The 22,081-nt window shown below is 41.3% G+C and overlaps 1 protein-coding gene across 1 annotated transcript in view; it reads right to left on the reverse strand.

The window, feature by feature from the left end:
* Positions 1 to 22,081, reverse strand: part of bckdhb (branched chain keto acid dehydrogenase E1 subunit beta) — a 54,796-nt gene that overhangs the window by 11,013 nt on the left and 21,702 nt on the right. The window contains exon 9 of the mRNA XM_022753453.1: positions 1,721 to 1,807. Coding sequence (XP_022609174.1) covers positions 1,721 to 1,807 — 87 coding nt within the window. The remainder of the gene's footprint in view (positions 1 to 1,720; positions 1,808 to 22,081) is intronic.

Raw genomic sequence — 22,081 nt, forward strand, 5'->3', positions numbered from 1 at the left:
GGAAACATGGAAATGAGGGGGATGACTCACTGACCATTTCAGCCCTCACCCACAGGGGGGAGGGAGCAACGTCTGACCGACAGTAAATGAGGAGAGGATCGATCGATTTTACAGCTTCAACTCTGACTTCATGCACAGAAACAAGGAAACTGCTCCAGGTAACACATACAGTGTTTGTGCATACGATTACTCTGATGACTTCTGAGGAGGCAGGTACAAAAAGGAGAGTTGTCATTGTTCAGACACAAACTGCTCATTGAGAGGAGAGTGGAAGTCACAGGGAGAAAACGCCACACATACTGAAGATAATTATCTCACCACGCAAATATAGATGTAATTAGGATGATGGGAAGGGGAGGACTTTTCATTTAGTCATGCATCACACTTAGCTCAGACTTTGTCATCCGCTGTCTCTGGCATGTCTTGGTTACAGTGTCCAGGCCTTCTCTATTGCCAGCAACAAGCAATATTTCGTAAACCTTATATGGGTAGTTAGCGCCACTGTATCAGCAGTCCCTGACGAGTGACAGAAAACACCCTCTGTGCAGCTTTACAGATTCACAGCGAAGCTACTCCTTAGTAGAATGTAATTAGTCGTCTGGTATTCATTAACACATGGAGTCCATGACACTTTTAGAGGCTTTTAACTCACTTTTCAAAAGATGTTGGACTGCTCAGAAATCCCATTAATCTGTATGTTGTTGGTACTCTATATGTTCTAGGACAGTGTTCATAAAAGTTTTATGCAATGTAAAAATCATAAGATTTTCTTTTTGCCTGTATGTCCACAGGTTTTCATCACAGTGCTGTTGTACTCTATATGAGCACTTGTGGAATGACTCTCATCCAATCACATAACTTGGTCTGAACTAACTGTTGTATAATGGTTTACATTTTAGCCAATTCAGACCATGGAAAAGCTGAATTAGCCATTAGCAGTTTCTGTTTGCATAGCCCTGAATGTACAGATAAAACTACTGGATTCATTTTGATACTAAATATGATGACTGTGAGGCAAGATCTGAAGCAGCTTTTGCTTTGATTTCTAAGTGAGAACATACATCATTGGTAAATCACACCCAATCTAACTGTATTCATATCATCTCTCTCTTTAGCTTTGATGGAGTTACACCTTGGAAGAGGAGCAGTGTGATTTTTAGCGCAAATTACTTCAAACTGTAGCATATTAGGTGCTGTCAGTGTTTTAATGTCACAACCCCTCCTACAACAGACCCAATTTGAAAAATATTTCATCCTTCGGAGGCACACAAAAACATTCTGAATTGGTTTAGAATTGTTGAGTTTTCTGTTGTGCACACTGTGAAACAAGGATAATGGTAATCAAAATGAATTTCATGACAAAAAGCCCTTCTTAAACCGCTCTGAGAAAATCTATTGTGAATTAAATGACTATTGTTGCTCATTTTTCTGGGGATCCCCTTCTGCCGCTAACTCCCTGCCCAATGCCTTGTCAAACACTTCTGTAGCTGAATACAGGGTTGTGGTGGGGGGTAGCACAGTGCCTCTGCTGCTCTGAGGCATTCAGTGAAAGGCTATTTTAGCTTTATTACAAAGTGGAGCTTTTATTGACAAAACCACTCCAACCTATTAAGACCGGTACCTTTGAAGACCACCTCCTACCCCTGGGAGCGACAGAGCCCAATAAAATCTCATCAAATACAGTATGTTCTCACACACACAGGCACAGACACACACTCACCTGCACTGTGGAGCTGATTTCAGCAGCAAAGCCTCCGGTGACTGGAGCCTCGTGACTGATGAGCAAACGTCCGGTTTTCACCACTGACTGAAAAACAAAGACACACACAGATGATTACAGAAGGTTCGGGAATTAACCCTTTATAGTGTCAAACCAGCTGCGTGTCTGATCACTGAGGAAATAAATGGGTTATCTTCTGTAGAACCTAATATCCCTCTAATCAAACAAACCTTTTTTTTTAATAATATTCACACAAGTAGCTTCTGCCAGTTGCACAATCAGAAAACAACAGACGGAGAAACATTTTCAAAATTAATTTTTGGTTTTACATGTGTGCTTAGACACAAAGGTCTGTGCAAGTCTGTGGGTGTATTTGTGTGTGTTAGAGACACACTGTGGAGGTTAGAGCTCAACTACTGGAGGTGCCACTGGTGAGGCTGCATGTGGCCCGGGAGATGGGTGTTACCAACCAAGACTGGTTCACATACTGCCTGCTGTGGTATGCTATATCTGCTTACTACCCTCAGGCTGCATGTGTGTCTGGCTGTGCTGCTCTGCGAGTATGTGTGTGCATGTATAAAATGGACACGACACGACAGTATGAACTGGAGGGCTGATTTAGGCTGGTACACATGGCCAACGGGACAATCATGGACATTAGAGGTCTCAGCCTCCCAGGCATTTGCATTTGGGTTTTCTGTAACCTGACATTACTGCCGAAGGATGCCTCTGCTCCACCCGTTATCTACCACAGCATAAAACCAATACTATACTATAATCTCTTCCACTTGCCACTGGTCCAGACCAAAGCTATGTCTGTTCTCTGCTACCTCAGCAAACCCTTTCTCGGCTGTTTTATTTCTTTTCATTTCCAGCAATAAATTGTGTAAATACAACTGAAACTCAACTCCTGTTGTCTCCATTATATAGAATTTTAAATTTTAAATTGAGAACTACATGTGTAGAGACTTATATGTTTGAGTGAAATCCCTGGTCCATGTTTAAGAATGTGGGTTGATTTTCCACTGAAATGATGACACTACACAATACATGCTCCATTTGAATATGACATGCCTCTCTGTTCCCTCAAAGCCACAAACCAAACCAAAAGAGCCTTCATAACTAATTAAGCCTCTGAAAATAAGCATCACATGTGCATATGGCTCTGTAAATTAGGCCTGACATTTTTTCCCTCCAACAGGACCACATAATATCAAACACAGGGGCATTCTGGGGCTTCATGCTAATGCTAAACAGGCAAATGTTTACATTGCTGAGGTCCTGGGTTTGGCTGTGAAGCACTAAATAACTGTGGCAAACTGTACCACTATCACCGACTGGTACTGGTGGCTAAATGAGTCAGCAGAGTAACACTAATATTTGGTGGTGCACACTGGAGGGCACTGTATTGTGTATGGATATTTTTAGAGGGTGGAAATCAAGGACTCTTTAAGTCTTTAAATTTGAACCTTAATGCACAGAATTCAGTGCTCGTGTCAGTTTAGCCTGCATATTTAGCAAGCTTTAACCAGTTGAGGTGAATGAGTTTAGTTGCAAAATTCACTGATTATATGACACTATCTTCAGGAATGTGGAAATTAATAACACTGGAAGACAATAACAACAGTTGGCAATCTGCACAGTGAGGAGAAATCAAGCGAGCGGTTGAGAGTGGGGCGATGTCTTGATATGACATGCTGCTGTTAGATTCGCCTTCACGCGATGACTCATGCAGGTCCTGTGTATAAACAGAGCCGCTGCCCAATCTCCTACTCTGCCCTGATGCTGAACCCATTCTTCATTTTTTATATATACACACACACGCACATGTGCACACACACACGCATGCACGCATGCACGCACGCACGCACGCACACACACACATACACTTAAAGCCTGTGTTAACATAACTTCCAATTTACACTAGCTCTTTGAAAACAGAGATCCAGATATATTGTTGTTGGGAAGACCCCTCAATGTGCCAGCTTTGCATGTTTACAATGAACCAAACAAAGCATAATGCTGCCCCAGTGTGAATTTAGATAGCCTGCCGGCATTCTTAGATCAGAGGCGTGATGTGCAACAACGGTGTTGGCGTCTGTCCCGCCGCGCTGGCTCTCACTCACACACGGATGCCCATCCGGCTCTGTGACTACCTTCTAAGTCGGCTTATTGCCAGAACAGCGATGCCCCCCCTTTATGTGTTTGTACCTTTTATACAGAAGGGGTGAGGAGGAATGAAGAGGCAACATTCACGCCTTGAACATGTAGTATTAAAAAAGGCTACATTGACCCCAGCATTGCCCTGATTTCCCTGTTGGTCATCGCCCTGAGGGGACACTCATCATAGCACTTGCTGCAAACGGGAGTGCATTCTTCAGATGCTTTTGACAAGGAAAAGAAAAAAAGAGTCTGATACTGTTTTTACAATATCGAGGGATAGGATTTCAGACTTTGAGGCCTGGGTAAAACTCATGACCCACTTAATGGACTTGTCCCCAATCCATGCTGCTTAACCACAAGTGACAGTTACTGGCAAAGTGTCCACTAGCTGGCATAAGGGAATTCAGTAGGCTATTCCAGAAGTAGTGCTGCGAGCCAGGACTCAATATGACAATATGTTCGAAAAATGGCAAAATGTGGTAATGTCTGGGACAGCAAATGCTCCGGGTGCACTGGTACAGGTAATGCAGTTCATATGATGAGCTGAAGTCACTGCGTTGTCGTCACAGAGGAACAGGAAAAACATACCCACTGTTCCATTAAAGCAATGACATTTTCTCACTGTAATGCTATGAAAATTACTCATGAATAGCCAGGTACATATTCAGAGACATTTGCTTTGATCCCTGCATATTTTGATATAACAGCTGTATTTGTTGGACTGACTAGACATGCACTGTATTGCTGAACCTCTTATGCAGCCAGTGAATCAAAATATACAAGACTGAGCCAGATTTATACTTGACATGAGGGAGTCCCATGTCCCGCCTACACTGTAGGGCTTTTTTAATAGTTCAGAGTCGGATTTCTCCTGTTGACAGAACCACAACAAAAGATACATGTATTATATTTGATCGGGCTGAATCAAGCTTTGATTTTATTCCACAATCTCTGTTGACATTATTTCATTGACTTAGTAATACAAGCAACAAGGGGAAGGTCTGTGTTGTTTGAATAATGAAGATAAGACTATTCCATGCAGTCATATCTAAGGTGTTTTATTCACTGATACAGAGTGGTGATCAAGATGTATGTCATCAAACACACTGTAATTGCAGATTATTGAGCCCCATGTTATCAATGTTCAACAATCTACTGGCATGGGGAAGTGGTTGGAGAAAACACAAGCAGCTCATGCTGAGCAATCTGAGTTCTTGGGGCCCCACATGGTATTAGTATTCATCCTCTGGGCCCCAATGGATATCTATGTCAAATTTCACAGCAACCTAATTATCATGGTGGTGCTAGAGGAAAAGTCAGGGGATCACCAGTCATTAAGATTTTTCCCCTTCTTCTTTGATGAATATCTATATAAATTTTATGCCAATCTATCCAGTGAGTATTGGGATGTTTCACTGGATAAGATAAAACTTTGGCTGCTGATGGTGCTAGAGGAAACGTCATGGGATTACCACAGTAAGTAGGATTCATGGTTTTGGGACCATGAATGTTTGTACAAAATTTCAGTTATCCATCCTATTGTTTATTTCAGTCTGGACCAAAGTGGTGGACAGACTGCCTTTGCCACCCATTGAGCCACTAGAGTGGCTAAAAACAGCTCAAATTAAATTTAAATTGAATCCAAGTAGGATTCATCCTCTGGGGACCAGGAATTTCCCTTGCCCCTGATTGTAGAAATATTTATTCAAGAGACACAGGTATATCCCTTGAGTCACAACATTAATGTGGTTAAAAATTAATGAGAGAAAAAACTATTTTACATTTTTGCTTCAATTTAGTGCACAAAAGGGACAATGCTATAGGTTCTGATTCAACTCACCTCACTGCCTGAGGTTTAATTACACACCGTTTCAAGAAACATAAGACGGACACACACACACACACACACAGTCATTTTTACATCTCCGACAGGAGGCTGTGACAGCACTCTGACTTCTACATAGTAATTGTGGCTGTAGCCTTTAACCCAGTTGCTTCCGGTTGCTGGATGGGTTTTCAGGAGACAGAACCATACACTCTCATCGTGCGGTTTGACCCTTTTCCCTAAAGTCATCCAGTCCTCTTATTTGCCCATGACAACCACCTTTCATGTCGGTAAAATTGGGACTCGAAACGGGGGCAAGTCGTTACTTTTAAGTGAGTGGTGGAGCCACAGGAAGTACATTGGACTCTGTAGGAAGATGATCAGTTAGAGGTATCCAAGGGGATAAATTGTACGCCTTGGGTAAGTGCACGACAGTTAAACATGTCATGAATCTTTCCATACGACCTCAGAGAGACATGCTGGCAGGGGGATCGCTTTGTTATGGACACGTGCCTGATGAGTTTATTACTGAGTGGCCTGTGTCCTGTGAATCAAAGAGCATCCTCTTCCAAAAAGAGTCGTGAGAAAATAGCAGACCATGCACCAACAATGAGGTAGTGACGGTGGAAATGGTAGTCAATGTAGAAAGACACACCAGTGGCAAAAAAACAGTAAGCTTCAATATCATCAAATGTTGGAATATTTCAGGCCATATGTGACATTTTTCAAAATATTGAAAGAAAAACTATTTTTTTGCAGTTTTGTACAATCTGCCCCGCTGCCCTTATTTCACTGCTTTGCTTACTTTACATTGTGCCTTGGAATGTGACAAATAAAACTGCTATTTAGTGGCGGCATCACTTATGCACTTCTAATTATATATAACAAAAAAACACAATAATATAATTATGTATTATTAAAAAAAAAAAACTGAAACATAAGTACAGCCGATATTTTGGCGTGAATGTATGGAGATATTACATTCTGGAGATCAACCAAGCCTTAAAAAACACTGGAACACATGTGTGTGACGTGTGCGTGGTGGCTAGGGAACGTGGTTTTCATTTCGGCGCCCATATTAATGTGTTAGAGCACGTCCCACGCCTCGCGGCTGCATCATGTGATCTAGAGACACGTGTGACGCACTCGCCTCCCAGCAAAATCAAACAGAGAAAACATCAGTGGATAGTGATAATGACATCATACAAGCAACATTACATAACACTGACATCATTCACTACAGTTTCAAAATCTAACACAAATCTGAATGTAACAAAAGAATGAAAAAAAAAATGACAGCAACTAGATGTGGAGACAGCGGTGGCCACATGTACTATATGGTCATAGCAGAAACCTAATGTAGGCTATAATTATATTATGTCAATAATTCCACAGGTGAAGGGCTCTCTCTGTGTATGTGTGTCCTGCTCTGCACAAATTAGTGATGAAAAACTGATGAAATGGGTGAAGAAAGAGTGGTGTAGTTGCTTCATGGCATAATTCCATAAAACACTGCATTTATAATCTGTGTTCTACGGTGTGTTTGAATTCTCCATCACTCTTTCACATTTTGATTTGCTCTGTTCTGCAAAATATTCTTGGACTTAGGAAACATTCAAAATGTTTGACTAACACTGTCAAGCTTGTGAGAAAAGCCAACAATCTCCGAGGACCTCAGGCTAAAATTAGTCAACTTGTCCTTTGCTACTAAAATCTTCCCAGACAACAATTACACAACAAAGCAAGGATACACACCCGGAGCTGTGCTTGATTTAAATGCCAGCTAGGACACTGTGGAATCACCTCAATGACACCAGTTTCGTTTCAGTGGAGGGTGGAAACTTGCTCATGCAAGGCTGTGTAGATAAACCTGTAAGTGGTTCATACAGCAACTGACTTTATGGTAAATATTTGGTGCCACACTGTAGCACTTGGCTAGAGTCCACATGAACATTAGATTGTACCCTTTTCCTACTCTATGGAATATTTGAGGTCAGTTTCTGTACTGTATCTATAAAGCCACCCTCTCACTTCAGTAAGATGGTAGCCTGAAACATCCTGCTCCCTGCCATAGCTCTGGCTGCGAGTCAAAACAAGGGCTCCTGGTTGGTGGTAGCCAGTGGTAGTTGGGCTGGGCGACAGCTCTGGTGGCTGCAGCTTTACTACTCATTGTGCTGCAGCACTGTCATTAGATGCCGGAGTCGTTCCGCTGGCTGGAGGGGAAATGTTATGTTTACTGCCATTCCCATACACACCCAAACCTAATGAGCAGCATGGAGCTCGTCCTCTTGCATTCACTCCATCCTCGCTACTTCTTCAATCTGTCTCTTCCTATGTCTCTTCCTTCCTGACTCCATCGTTCCTCCACGCTGCGGTCAATCTTATCCTCATCACCCTTTTTTCTCCTCGCTCCTCCCTCCCTCCATCCATCCCTCAACCATCCATTTATCCTACAATGCTTTCATGAAGCCTATGCTCTCATTCCCAGCGCTCCCCACCACTACCTCACCACTCGGAGGCTGGCGGCCAATGACCTGGCATGGCCTCAAGAGGCTAAGGTCAGAGCTGTCACTCTCCCATGGCAACACTCACACACACACAGACAGATGGGGGCCCCACAAAGGCAAGTGCACACACACCACAACCACATATGTACGTGTATATAGTGGAGGTACACACCCACATGTGCAGGCACACATGGCTTTTCATACACTGCTTATAGAGGACTGACAGTAAGTTACTTTCACAGGTTACCTCCTGCTGCTGATGCCGTTATTGCTGATATTTTGGCATCAAAAGTGTCATCTTAGTGAAAACGAGACAAACAAATCTAGGAAATCTAAGATCCAGTAAAACAGTGGCATATTTATACAGTATACAGTTGACACAGCGCACTAACTCACCCTAAAAAGGACAGTGTAGAGACTTTGGGGATGAGAAGTGAATAAAAACAGTCCATACTTGGAGCTAAACTGGGATGTGGTTTGACTGGTGCAGAATCACATAATGTGCTTTTAAAGTTTTCAAAACACATGTGAGAGTCTTTCCAGAGGAAGTTGCCAACACTTATTTGTTGGATCTGTATTTTTACGCCACTAAATTGGTCGAAAATTATTTAAAAATAGTGGTGATGACAAATACAAAACCTGCCGTGCTTGAGTTGTATGCAAACACACACATACACACTAGTCAAGTGAGTGACTCCAGGTCTTCCCATACAGTACTTTCCTCAGGCCGTCCATCAAAATGCGACAGGAAGAGAATGTTTAGTTCTGTGCCGCCACCGAGGAGTCGTCCTTGCCGCTGGACCCGCTGGCTTCGCTCCCTTCTGCTGACCCTGTAATTGTGCGGCTACCACAGGGTCCTAACTCATGCGCCACCATGTGATCTCTGTGACAAATGAGAGTCGGGATGAGGCTTGACTACTTGCTCGGGCCTTTAAAGTGGCGCTCTGCGATTAGCGGAGAGGGGTGAGTGCTCGGCGAACTGGAGGCCCCCATTAAATCACAGCACAGAGAGAGAAGCAGGGCGGGAGGAAAAACAAGCACTCACTCATTCTTTCAGTGCCATGCAATCACTCCCTCTCTCCCTCTCACGACAGCGAGAGGGAAAGTGAGAGCCAGAGAGAAAGAGAGAGGGGGTAAGAGAGCTCAAGAATGAAAGAGCCGAGGAGAAAGTGTAGAACAGCCTCGGTACTGGGCGGAGGGCCAAGCCATCCTCCAGAGGAGCCAGGACGCCAGAGGAGACCTCAGACAGAAATAACTCCAAACATCCCATAAAGACCCATTAAAACCAATTCAACTCAATTACTCCCTGACACACACACACACACACACACTCTACCCTTCTGCCCTGAATCCACACTGTAACGCCAACCGTGCATCAGTGTGTACACACAGACACATGCATACTATTGCACACACTCCAGCTGATGACAGCTCTTTATGAACATCTCACAGGCTGCTGCGTGTATGAGCGGACAGTAAGGCCATAAAAATCAATCAATGATTTTTAAAGATCCTATAAAGTGATGTATAACATAACAACCGTGGGTTTCTGTGGATGTAACATCCCAACTACTTCTTGTAGGGAGGATTTTTACCCAGCAGGGTAACCTGTGTAAAGTGTACAATTATATGGTATTTGAAGTAAATAGACTGGAATTTTTGATGATGTTTAACACAAAGTCAGACAATGTGAAAGCACCATCCTAGTCTACAGTGACCGATCTGGTGAGGCCATACAGCTTGTCTATCATTATGACTGAGAGGCGCACTACGCCACTATGCCGTAGCCTAGCAATAGCACAATCACTGTGAGTTTTTGTCAGAGTCATGTGACAGTGTTGATTTGGCTCAACTAGAGGTGAAAGGATAAGCAAATTAAGCAATTAGTTGATTGTTTAATTGGCAGCTATTTTGTTAATCAATATATTAGCTCAGTCCTTATTCAAGCAAGAATGTTGAACGTTTTCCAGTTTGTTAAATGTGAGGATTTGCTCAGTTTATCTTTTTTTCCATTATTGTTCATTGAATATTTTACAGTTTTTACTTCCTCTCACAGAAAACAAGCAGTTTAAAGATATCAACTTGGGCTCTGAAAAAATTTCATGGACATTTTTAACAGTTTTCTTACATTTTAAAGATTTCATGATTAATTAAGGAAGCAGGGGTGCAGCGACAGGTCTGCAGCAACTTATCAAGAGTGAGAACATGTCAAGAGACATGTATGGAGATGTTTTGTGTTTGAGGGAGATCATCAGGAACAAATGGTGCTGCAGTGTTTCAAGCGAGAGGAGGAAACAGCTCAAATGTTGACTTTTTAAATGAATATTTTCACGCTACTGATCTGATAGTATACAGTATGTGTGTGTGTTCGTGTGTGTGCAAACGCTTCTCTTTTCTACTTTTTTTTGCTGTATCAAATTTTGTATCAGGAATGGTGGAATTTCAAAGGTGTCGGTACAGACTGCTACATTTTTGATACTGTGACATCACTATTAGTTATTAGCCCTGTGGCATCTATGTTGTCATTTTTTTTTCTACAAACTATTAAATTGTGGATGGCAATGTTCTTGTTCTTCGTGTAAAATGTGAAAATCTACGAGTGAAACCAACTTTCTTTACCCAAGGGAAATTAAAAAAAAAAAAAAAAACTGAAAACTAATATCTGGCAGCTTTGTGGGAGAACTCATACTGGCGTGAAAATTATACTACGAAAGTAAGCCTACTTCATACAGTGATTTTGCAGCATTTTCATTTAATGACTCCTACAAACAAGTGGTACTACAATTATACTGTGCCAAATAAATAAAACAAAAACACTTAAGTTCTTAGTAGAAAACATTAGTACGGTTTTACTACATTCCTGATATGAATGATCACCACATTAAAATGTTAAAGTCAAACTGTCTGAGCAACTAAGATGAGGAAATAAATGTCTCCTGACCATGTAACAACAACACACTGCTGACTAATGAAAAAAAATGTAATTCCACTGTGTTGACGTGTAACATGGATATAACGATATAAAGACAATGACGATAATCAAAAGCAAATACCGTTAAAACAGTGGTGCTTTGTGGCGGTGGTAGCATCACAACAAAACGTCACAATTTAATCAAACCAACTTAAAAGTCACCACAAGACACAAAACAATACGAGGAAGCTACAAAGAAGACAACTAACACGAACCCTCTGCTGCAGCACTTTACAAAACTCCACTCCACAACAGGAAGCTGGTGTAATGTGTCCCAGTACCCGTGATATTCCAACATCAGCACAAGACCGTGACAGAGGCGACTGCATCTGGCTCCCATCATTACACCAAAACATAAAATAGATCCATGTTTCAAATCTAGTGTCTCTTTAACAAACAGTAACTTGTTTTGTTTGGTAGGAGTCGATGTGTCAAACAAACACCAGTCAACATTATTCACCAAATCATTCTTGGAGTAATTTAGGTTTTTTATATCAATTGCTACTATCCTAAAAATGAATATGTGTATTTTTATTTATGTATTTTGTGCTTCAAAGAATTTGTGACTAAGAAATCCTGAGTAAGTGCAAAAAAATGATGATTTATTATTTAACCTTGATAACAGTATGTAGCCTGGCATATCAGTGCATATCTCCAGCCAAAACTGCCAGGGACAAACAGCGGCTTTGACGATTCAGAGGTTTATTAACTGCAGTTTCAAAGGGCCAGATCTAACACTTTGTCACTGACAACACAACAATAGTTCAAACCACACTCATTCCAGCTTTCACAGCCAAAGTCTTTCTTTGAAAAAATCCTCTATTCAAACTGTTTTCAGCAGTAGCATCAAAGACGCGTTTAAAGAAGTAGAAAAGAACAGGGTAGCGTGTGTGATCAGTGATGGCTGAACAGTCACAGAAATAAATGCCTCTTAGAAGTCAAACTGAAATTAAAAATATTTTTTTTTGGAAAATCAGTATATATCTCCCTGGTGTTTAAGTTTTATTTATTTTTCTACAATGACATAAAATAAATTACAGTGTTGATCAGGGCAGCACAAATTTTTAATATCAGTTGAGTTGTAACAGCCACACAGGCAGTTCAACTGTTGCTTGTCCCGTCGGCGCTCCTTGTGTTATGTCATGGCTCTGTAAGTTTTTCTTTGTTACGATTCTAATCACTGAATAATGTTAAGAGCTGAAGTTATAGGACGATTCGTTTATTTGAATTTGATTTAAGTGCACTACAGAGGATCAAATCTCCCACCAATCAGTCACCAGATGCCACTGGAAACGCCCACCCAGTGACTGCGAACTTTTTCATTAGTTTATACTTCAGCATCTTCAGTAAAAACATACCACAGGGCCAAATTGTGAACTTTGTGAAGCACAGTCAAAACTTTTCAGCCAATGAAAGTTAAAAAAAAGAAAAAAAAAAAGAGGAGAAGGAAAGAAAAACATGACAATGATTAAGAGTTATTATATTTGTTAACAATTCCCGAGCATGTTTGAAAAGGAGTTTCAAAATATTGCAAAAGAAGAGAAAATTGCATAACACATGAGTAAATGTGTTTCCTATTAATCTTAAAAGCTGATATGAAAAGAAAATCATGAAAACCTCTATTTAAGATTGATGAAATTTTCTTATTTCTTTTGGTTCTGGTTCAGTTTATGTAACTGACTTGATGGTTTTTAAAGGACCTGGAGAATCCCTGGGCAACAGATGATCTGGTAGTGTGTGTTGTATCCGAGCGGACCTCTTGGATGTCTCTTGGTCCTTGTGACTTCAGATACTCTGCGTTTTCCACTCAGTCCCTGCTATCGCTCTACAGGCTGACCTTGATGATCTCAATCTGCCCACGTCTCTGGCCAAGGCTCCTTAACTAAACCGGCCTCTCCAGTGGAAAACTGACGACCTGGCCCATAGAAGTAACAACCAGTCCAATCTAAAGTGCTTTATGCTTTTAGAGGGTTTGTTTCATAACAAAAATTGTCACTGCCAGCATTTTCATCTGCTACCAAAATCGTGTTTATCCAGCAATCACTGCATGAGAGAAATAGAAGAGAAAAGTGCCTCATTTTGATTTTTGCGCCCATTTTCATCAGTGACACAGTACCCTGATCCGCGCTGATGACTGGTTGGTCTAGATTTTTTTTTTTTTTTTTTAATATAAACGACAGAGCTAACAGGGCTAACAATCACAAAGCATCTTTATTCTGTGAGTGTATAGGATTTTTTTAGTGCGTCTTGTGTGTGTGTGTGGATTTGCCAGATTTAAGGTCGCATTTCTCTAGTGAGTGACACTGGGAAGAATTTGAGAAATCTCCAGTGCCTAGCTGTGGAATGTGAGCAGGAGCTACTGCCAGGAGGAAGAATGGAAAAGAAGTCAGTAGCAGACAGACACATGTGGGGGGATCGGCGGAGACACAGAGGGGAGATTACTCTACCTTTCTGGTGAACCGCAAATAGACTTTATCAACCACAAATCCAGTGATGCACACGTCTACTCTAGATAAATTACCCAAATGCCATAAACTGAAGAGCTGGTCAAGGCTTTATTCATTTTGTAGGGTTGCATTCGGCTGTACTTTTCACCAGCGACACCCGGGGAGAGAGAGAGGAGCTGTATCCATCACTGACAAAACAACCATGAGTAATTTTCCACTGATATAACCACCAAAACACTGCTGCAGTACGACACATGACAGAGTTATGACACACACACACACACACATACACACCGGCCAAAAGGCACGTATGACCACCCCCCCACCCCCACTCCCCTGACTTCAACCTTACACTAGCTCTCTCTGGCCCCACATGTTTTCTTTCTCTCTCTCCACAAAGTCCTGCTGGTTGGGTCTACACAGCTCAGTGTTAACATTGTAATTACAGATGTGGGCTACAATAATAAGAATGCAGGGAGTGGGGCCCAAACCTCTGGCCACTTTCTTCCTGTGCCATTTTCTTTTACTTTGATTGTTTCCAGTGCGTGTGTGCGAGCGCATGAGTGTGACAGCAGGCCAAAGATATTAGGAGTGTTGCGGTGGGCCAGGGAGCAGATACTGGCCGAGACCCCTCGGCTGGAAGGGAGATACAAGTGAGTCTGGTCCGTCCAGGCGTAAAATCTGGAAAGGTATCATCACAGCAAGGACACCAAGGTACTACAACAAATCCTGTCTTGAATACAGATAATATCTAGACTCAAAAATAATATTCATTGTCATTTTCCATTTAAAGAAAAGCCAGTTTTGGAATCTCCAGCTGATTCATACAACAATACTAAATAAACAGCTAATTCATCAAAAAGGTTGGACATTTGTTGTACCATCTTTCCAAAAAATAATTTTCCCGCACATTCTCATCATCTTACAGACTCACAATGTTCTCTATGTGGAATCTTCAATTGTTGAATTTGCAAAGATTTCACATGCTAACAGTTAGCTCTGAGAGCTGTCGTTAGATGCCAAGACATTATGGCCAATCACTAATGGTCGTTTTAAATCCAAGAAACACACAAGCGTGTTTGCAGATGGCTCGTGCTTAACTTTATGATATTACTACCTCTCTTATCTTTTCACTTCTGTCTTAAGCTGCAACAATTAGTCAATTAATCAATAAGTCAATCAACAGATAATTAAACAGGAACTACTTTGATAAATGATTCATTGTTTCTGTAATTTCTCTAAAGCAAAAAATTCACTGGTTCCTACTCCTAAAATGAGTACATATACAGTATATATTATAGCACTTGTTGTTGGTTTAATTATTGTAAACCCAATATTTTTGGGTTTTAGACTGTTGGTCAGATAAAACATGACATCTAAAGACGTTGTCTTTGGCTTTGGGAAATTATAAATATAATGCAGAACAATTGACTAAAAAAATAATCAGCAAATTAATCAATAAGTAAAATAACTAAATTACAGCCCTACCTCTGTCTCTCATGCACTTTAAAATGATACATTTCTACACAAACAGTGCATATATTTCACCCTCAGCAGTAATCAGAATAATACGGCTCTGCATAAAGAGTAGTGTAACTGCATAAAATAAGACTAAAACATCCTAAAACACCATTTATTTTCTATCTACGACTACAGTAACTGAGAAAACAGAGGAACAAATTGTACAAATCTAAGCTTGAGTTTAATGGTAAGAAACTGTGGGTAAGAGGAGAAAATAACTAAAGACAAAGGAAAAATGCTAAATTACGATTTGGCCTTCTGACAACTAAAGTCAGAAAAACCCTTATCTGCCATGTTATCTAACATAATTAGAAAACATTAAAATGCTTTATAGTTGCGCATAAACTTTTTTTTATAGATTCACATTAAGAGAATGATTTATTCTGTTGTTTGTATATTTTTATTGCTTTAAAGCTGTTATTTGTTTTTTTTATTACTGCACCCTACTCAATTATTGGGAGAAGCAAACATCAAGTATAAAATCAATTTTAACAAGAAATCAGAAACCTCGTCAATGTGCAATTACTACTGTCCAGATAGTTTTGAAGATAGTTTTTTCCCATAACCTTGCTCTTATTTGAATAACACTAATCCAACATACCAACATATCAAGGAGGGCCTGTTTCCAGGCCCTCCTTGATAATTACGGCCCATCATCTGGAACCCACCTGTTGGTAGCCGTGATTTGCTGCTCTAGATCATTATAATGACAGGCTCACGGTTCGTCTTTCAAATTGGGAAATTACATGGATTGTCATTTCTGCTGCGAGTTCCGCTGTTAGCCTTCATGGAAATACAACGCACAAATGAGCTGCAGAGACGAGGCCAGGGGGATCTACTGCAAATGAAAAGTGATGTCGCTGGGTTCAGATTATATTGTGAGATGCTGCCATATCTAAACTGAGGAGCAGAGGCGTATCTGGTGGCCGGGTATGAACAAGAAACAGTGAACAAGTTTCAAGGTTAGGTTTAGGCGTAATCAGCGCAGTGACAACTTAAATAAAACCTGCTGTGCCATGTTGACATGCAACAGGCAAATTAGGATCAAGCAAGCGTGCGCTGAACCAGCTTTTGCCAGCAGACTTGCTTCAACAAATTTCCACGAGGCCGTTCAGAAACCTGGCTTTGTTGGACGCGCTCCTCACATTTTCATAGCTCAACATGATTGTAGCTGAAGCAGGAGAATAATGAGGCTGCTGTGAGTGGTAGATGTCAAAGCAGACTTCTTAAGTGGTGGGAGAGGGAATGTGTCCAGTCCTTGTAAAATATAAATTTGTCACTATTCTCTGGCTTCTTAACAATCAAATTAAAAAAACATTTATCAGTTTATTTTTTCCACTGACAACCTGACAAAAAATAAATGCTTCAACTTGTGCAATGGTTAATAAGCTGACATCATCATCATTTACTCTGTAACTGAGCTCAGGGTCTCCTGTGAACAGAGCGAAACTCTTGATGTTTATTATGGAGTTATTAAAAGCGCTGCTGCCAGATGTGGCAGAACAATCCTGTGTCAAAATCGGGGAAACGGAAAAACCCCTGGCAGACTCTTGCCATGAGGAAAACTGATCATCAAACTGAAAACTCACTTAACCACATTAATTCTAACATACAAACGTTTTGATATGAAGTCAAAATTTCCAAAACAATGTTCAGCAGAGGATGAGGAGAGTGGGGTTGGGGGGGTAAAAAAAAAAAAAAAATCAGTGTCGATATTACTTGTTTGGTTTCCCCACTGAAAGACAGAGCCAGACTCCTTTGGTAGTCATAAATATTAAAGTTCAGGTTTAAACTGCTTCTGAGTCTGGTTTTATTCATTATTAAAAGACTCTTTCCACTTGAGGAAGCCAGGATCAGTTTTGCATAAATACAGACAATCAAATATTCTGTAAGGTATCATCTCTTTAATGATAATGTTCCATCTTAATGTGTGGCGGCAACTTTGGAATATTTTCCATCAGTCCATGGCACACTGCTCTGCTTAAGTTTCTTAATGGCAACTTTAAATGACAGATTATTCGCCACATATAATTATGGTAGGTGGTATTAAAAACAAAAACTGCAGCCATCAAGACGAGAACAACATGTTGAACTTGACATTAAGCAGAAAACACTGGCTCCCTGAGTCCATTTGCCTTTGTCTTTTTCCACCTCAGGGAATAACAAACAAACATATCTGTGTGCTGTGTCCTCTCCGACTTCTCTGTGTTTACCTGCTGTCTTTGTCTCGGGACACACATTACACACACATTGCAGCCTGAAACCATTAGGAGAGAGAGAGAGAGAGAGCGCGCGTGTGTGTGTGTGTGTGTGTGTGTGTGTGTGTGTGTGTGTGTGTGTGTGTGTGTGTGTGTGTGTGTGTGTGTGTGTGTGTGTGTGTGTGTGTGTGTGTGTGTGGGGGGGGGGGGGAGCAGAGCCTTGATAAGGAGGTCTTATCTGTACAGTGAGTCAACAGACTCCAGAGCACTCAGAAAATACAGACACTGCCACCTGCATCACTTCCAAGAATCATAACAGATGCTGCTGCACATTCCTCCTTAATCACCCCCCCCCCCATATACACACACACACACACACCTCTTCCTCCTCTATCAAGCATCTATCAAATTATGTCTTTGCTTGTGAGCGACAAATATTATTTACAGTGGGGTTCAAAAGTCTGAGACCACAAATGGTTGAGTGGGCTCAGACTTTTACACCCCACTGTATATGGTGTAAGACTTGAGATATCGGTGCACTTGTGCACCGTGAGTCCTTAAGTGATTCCTCCTGCAAGTGTTTTTGAGGGTTGAACAGGTTCAGCCAAATTGGTTGCATCACTATGAGGGCTGAGGTCCAGACAGCACTGCAGTCACACAGACTTCAGCCTGAACACGGGCCAAGAGACACATCTATCGAGCGAGGAAGTTTACACACGTTTAAGAGAAGACAATGAACTGGAAGAAAACCGTTACCAGCCACACTCGGGACATACAGGGCATCTCGAGTCAGAATCAGCACTGCTCCCAAATACTCATACGCTGCAGTTGGTTCGGTAAATCAACATGTCTTACTATCAATATATGGAGCACTTTGGCATGATTATACACAACTTGTCTGAGGACATAAAAAAAAGTTTGACAAGTCCTAATCCTGACAGGTTTTAACAAAAGCTGCAACTCGCACTCAAAGAGGCTATTGTTTAATATATTAGGCTTGGCAATTCTCCTCGAGTCCCATCCCTGTCATCAAGCGATATGCATCACGTTAACCCATTATAAATACGGTGTGAATAATGTGATTCTTCTGCGTCTGAAGTAGCAAGGTCAAACTTAATGTCTTCACAGAAGTAAAATTTATCTTTGCTTTTGTGTTTGCCTGTTCCTTGCTGTACTGTGGTGTAGGGACACTCACTGGAAGTCACGCAGCCACAGTATTCCTAACATAGAGCCGCTCTGCGCTTTCACTGCTTGTCGAACACTCACTGTTGTCACCAGTAATATGTAACTGAAAAACAGATTCAGTTATGCAGCAATTTCATCGCATGAATTCACATTTCAAACCGATTAATTGCATCGAGAGTTTCGATACCTCAAAAATTTCAACACTTACTGCATTCACGCTGCCAGAGAGATGCATGCTGGGTAAACAAGACCACACACTAAGCATACAGGTGGACAGCAGAGATGTGGATTATACTGGAGGGGGGATTTGAGACGTTTTTATGGACTTTTTTGATATTTCTTTCAGCTGTGAAAAGTTGTTGCCATCAATGATGAGTGTTTGATACTCAAAAGACAGATTTTGGACAGAGTATCAACTTGAGGTCTTTTATAGGAGCAGATGGGACTTGCAAATTCATAGGCTAGCAGAGACTTGCTAAGAGGACATGCCCTGACTAACCTACTCCCTGTGGTTGAAAATTAAAACACAAAAAAAAAAAAAAGAAATTTGTTGGATGATTCCAATAATAGAGACAGGCGGAGAAATGACAGACCAAGCTTTGTGCTCAGCGAGTAACTAAGAGATACCAACACAACAGAGGCTGTACAAACAGCTTCTTTCCCAGAAGATATTACCACTCCTTACAATGACAGCCTCTTAGCCCACTGCATCCTGTTGAGTTACATCTTAGTAAAAGCATCAGTGATTAGTCAATCAGAAAAAGGGGGAAGAAAAGTTCACTTTCATCTCTCTGCTGTAAGGTTGATGTAAAATAATGTACAAATGCAGTCTTTACGGTTCGCTTTCAGCTGTCAAACAGTGATGAAGAGGGACAAAGGGGGGAAACGATCCAATTTGTTCACAGGCCTATGGTAAAATAGAAACTGTGTAATTTGACATGACTTTTTCTTGAAGGTTTTTATTAGTGACAAGCGCAAAAGCAAGTCGGAGTGCTTCTGTGGGTTTTTCCTGAGTGATGCAACTACCTTTTAGTCACATCAGCCAACTGATGGCAGCAGGGTTGCGCTGGACAGGTTTGTGTGGAGAGGCAGTTCTGCCTGATTATAGCTGAAGAAGAGGCCCAGTTAAGGAGAACAAGGGGAAAACAGGCCCTTTGTGGAGGTCCATGAAGTAGCCCAGGTACACAGGCTCCTGCCTGACAAGAGCTGTGTGTGGTGCTGTGGGAAGTGCCACCTCCAATCAAGGTTAAAGAACCGATGACTGTGTCATGGACCGGCCCTGGTGAGCCACTCCAATTCTCCACTGGCCGGATCTGGAGTCTGGAAAACCTGAGAGTTAGGGCTGAATCACCAGCGGTGGACTAATACAATAATGGGAGCAGAGATTTTTTTTATACTGCTGACTGGTCAACTGAAAGCCAAGTCAAACAAATGTGGATCATGCAAGAACAGAGGGAAATGTTGGCTCAACCGCCACCTGAAGGACAATAAAAGCCATAAAACAATAGGGAGTGAAGCAGCCCACTCAGCGAGGGATCACAGAGCTCTTCTGCAGCATGTACTCCTAACATGAGCGTCTTTACACAACTACATCTCCACACGTACTCTGACCAAATACGACAGGGAGACTTTCCACAGCATATCATCTGAGCCATGGGTCTGGCAGAGGTAAACCAGCCATTTTGTTTATCCCTTAAAGAACGACTATTACATTTACTGGACCGCTGTAGACAGCGCGACAAAATAAAATACACTCAGTTTTTCTGTACTTTTACAGAAATTTCTGCCCATGATTCCTTTTGTCAACAAGAGGGTTGAATATATTTAGATCCAAGTATAGCTGGTGGCTGCCAGAATGAATCCCTCAGGAAACAGAAAGATGGCAGGGTCCTCCAGAGCACTGCCTTAATGATCTCTCATGCTCAAAGACACATCATTCTTCATTTATTTTATACATCCGTGCTCAAAAACAGCACGCAGGCTACATACAAATCAGCTCACCACATAATACAAACACATATACACACACGTCCGTGACTGAAAGATACGCAAGGTAAATGTGACTCATGGAACATGAAAAATTTTAATTGGCTGCCAGCAGCCGGATGTGTGTCTGCAGCCTCACACACTGTCTGCACACTCACCGCATCTGAAGGCCAGTTAATAAGCGCTACAAAAGGCCAGCTTTAGAAGGATGTGTGTACGCCGGAAAAGCTAGACACCAGGTGTACAATCTTTTGAATTAAGAAGTTGACACAATGTCTTGGCAACTCCCTCTCCAAAGCTAAGAATAGCACAGGACCCAAAAATCTGTTTACCAGAGGATAACACCCCCTAAAAAGGCTCCACCAGCTCTGAACCTCAGAACTCCCCCTCTCCACCAATATATCTGAACAGTGACGATATAAAAATATAATCTATGCCGGTATCATCAGTTATGAGGACAGGCATTGCCTACGATGATGTTTTTCTGTTAATCATATATGAAAAAGCAGTGTTTGTATTATGTTTGAGAACTAGACAATCGCGTATTATTTGATATTGCTTTTGAATGCAAAGAGTGCTTCCTACAGTGAGTGTAATTATGTGAGTGCATTATGGGTTGTTTGTAGCCTTAATGCCGCTAGGCTAATGAGCATCTTCAAGTTTGTTTATAGTGCGCGTCTAAGAATTAGTCAGCCCCAAAAACGTTTCATTTGTGTAGTTTAACATGCAGGAGCCTCTGAAGGATTGTGCAGCAAGTTGCTGTAAAGGAGGAAATACATTCATGACTGAAAACCTCTTTACTCCAGAATCACACCGGAGACCAAATCATCTGTAAACAGTGAAGAATGACAACAGTCACAGATGATGAGGAGCTCAAAGAATGATAACTACTGGAGAAAAAAAATGTTGACCTCTTCTTCTTCAGCCTGACAGGAGAGTGCATGAGACTGATACACAAATTCTGCTTTAACAGGATTCTTTCATTTTATCCTATAATCAAGGCCGTCTAATGTACAATACAGTAGGTTTTTTCTCTATTAACTGATCTTAGATCAAATGGATTACATGAATTCTCAATCTGTGAAAAAGGTGAGAACCAACGGTTCCTAACATTCACTTTTTCCTGCCTCTGAAAATTGACTGCTTTTCTCAGTTTTATATCATTATAAAGTGAAAGTCTGACTTTTTAACTACTGCTCAGGCAAAACCAAATAATATGAAAACCTTGGGCTCAATGAATTTATGATGTGACCTTTCCACTATTTTGTGAAAATGTTTGGGCTAAACAGTCAATCAGTTCATAATAAAAAGAACAGATTAATCAGTAATGAAAAGAATTTTTAGTTGCGGCCTTGAGATGCTGCTTTCTATATCATTTAAACTACTTGTGCATGGGTGGGTTCCAGTGTGACGAAACCCTTAATGTCTGAGCACCAGCAGAGCTGCAGCCACAGAACCATCTAGAAGTGATGCCAGGCCAGCGCAGCTGTGCAGCACCCAGTAGTTAGGCCACCGCTGCGCAGGGTTATTGAGGACACACAGGGCCGTGTTTCTCATT

Source organism: Seriola dumerili, unplaced genomic scaffold (assembly GCF_002260705.1).
Source record: "Seriola dumerili isolate Sdu_G_001 unplaced genomic scaffold, Sdu_1.0 BDQW01000191.1, whole genome shotgun sequence".
Classification (NCBI taxonomy): domain Eukaryota; kingdom Metazoa; phylum Chordata; class Actinopteri; order Carangiformes; family Carangidae; genus Seriola; species Seriola dumerili.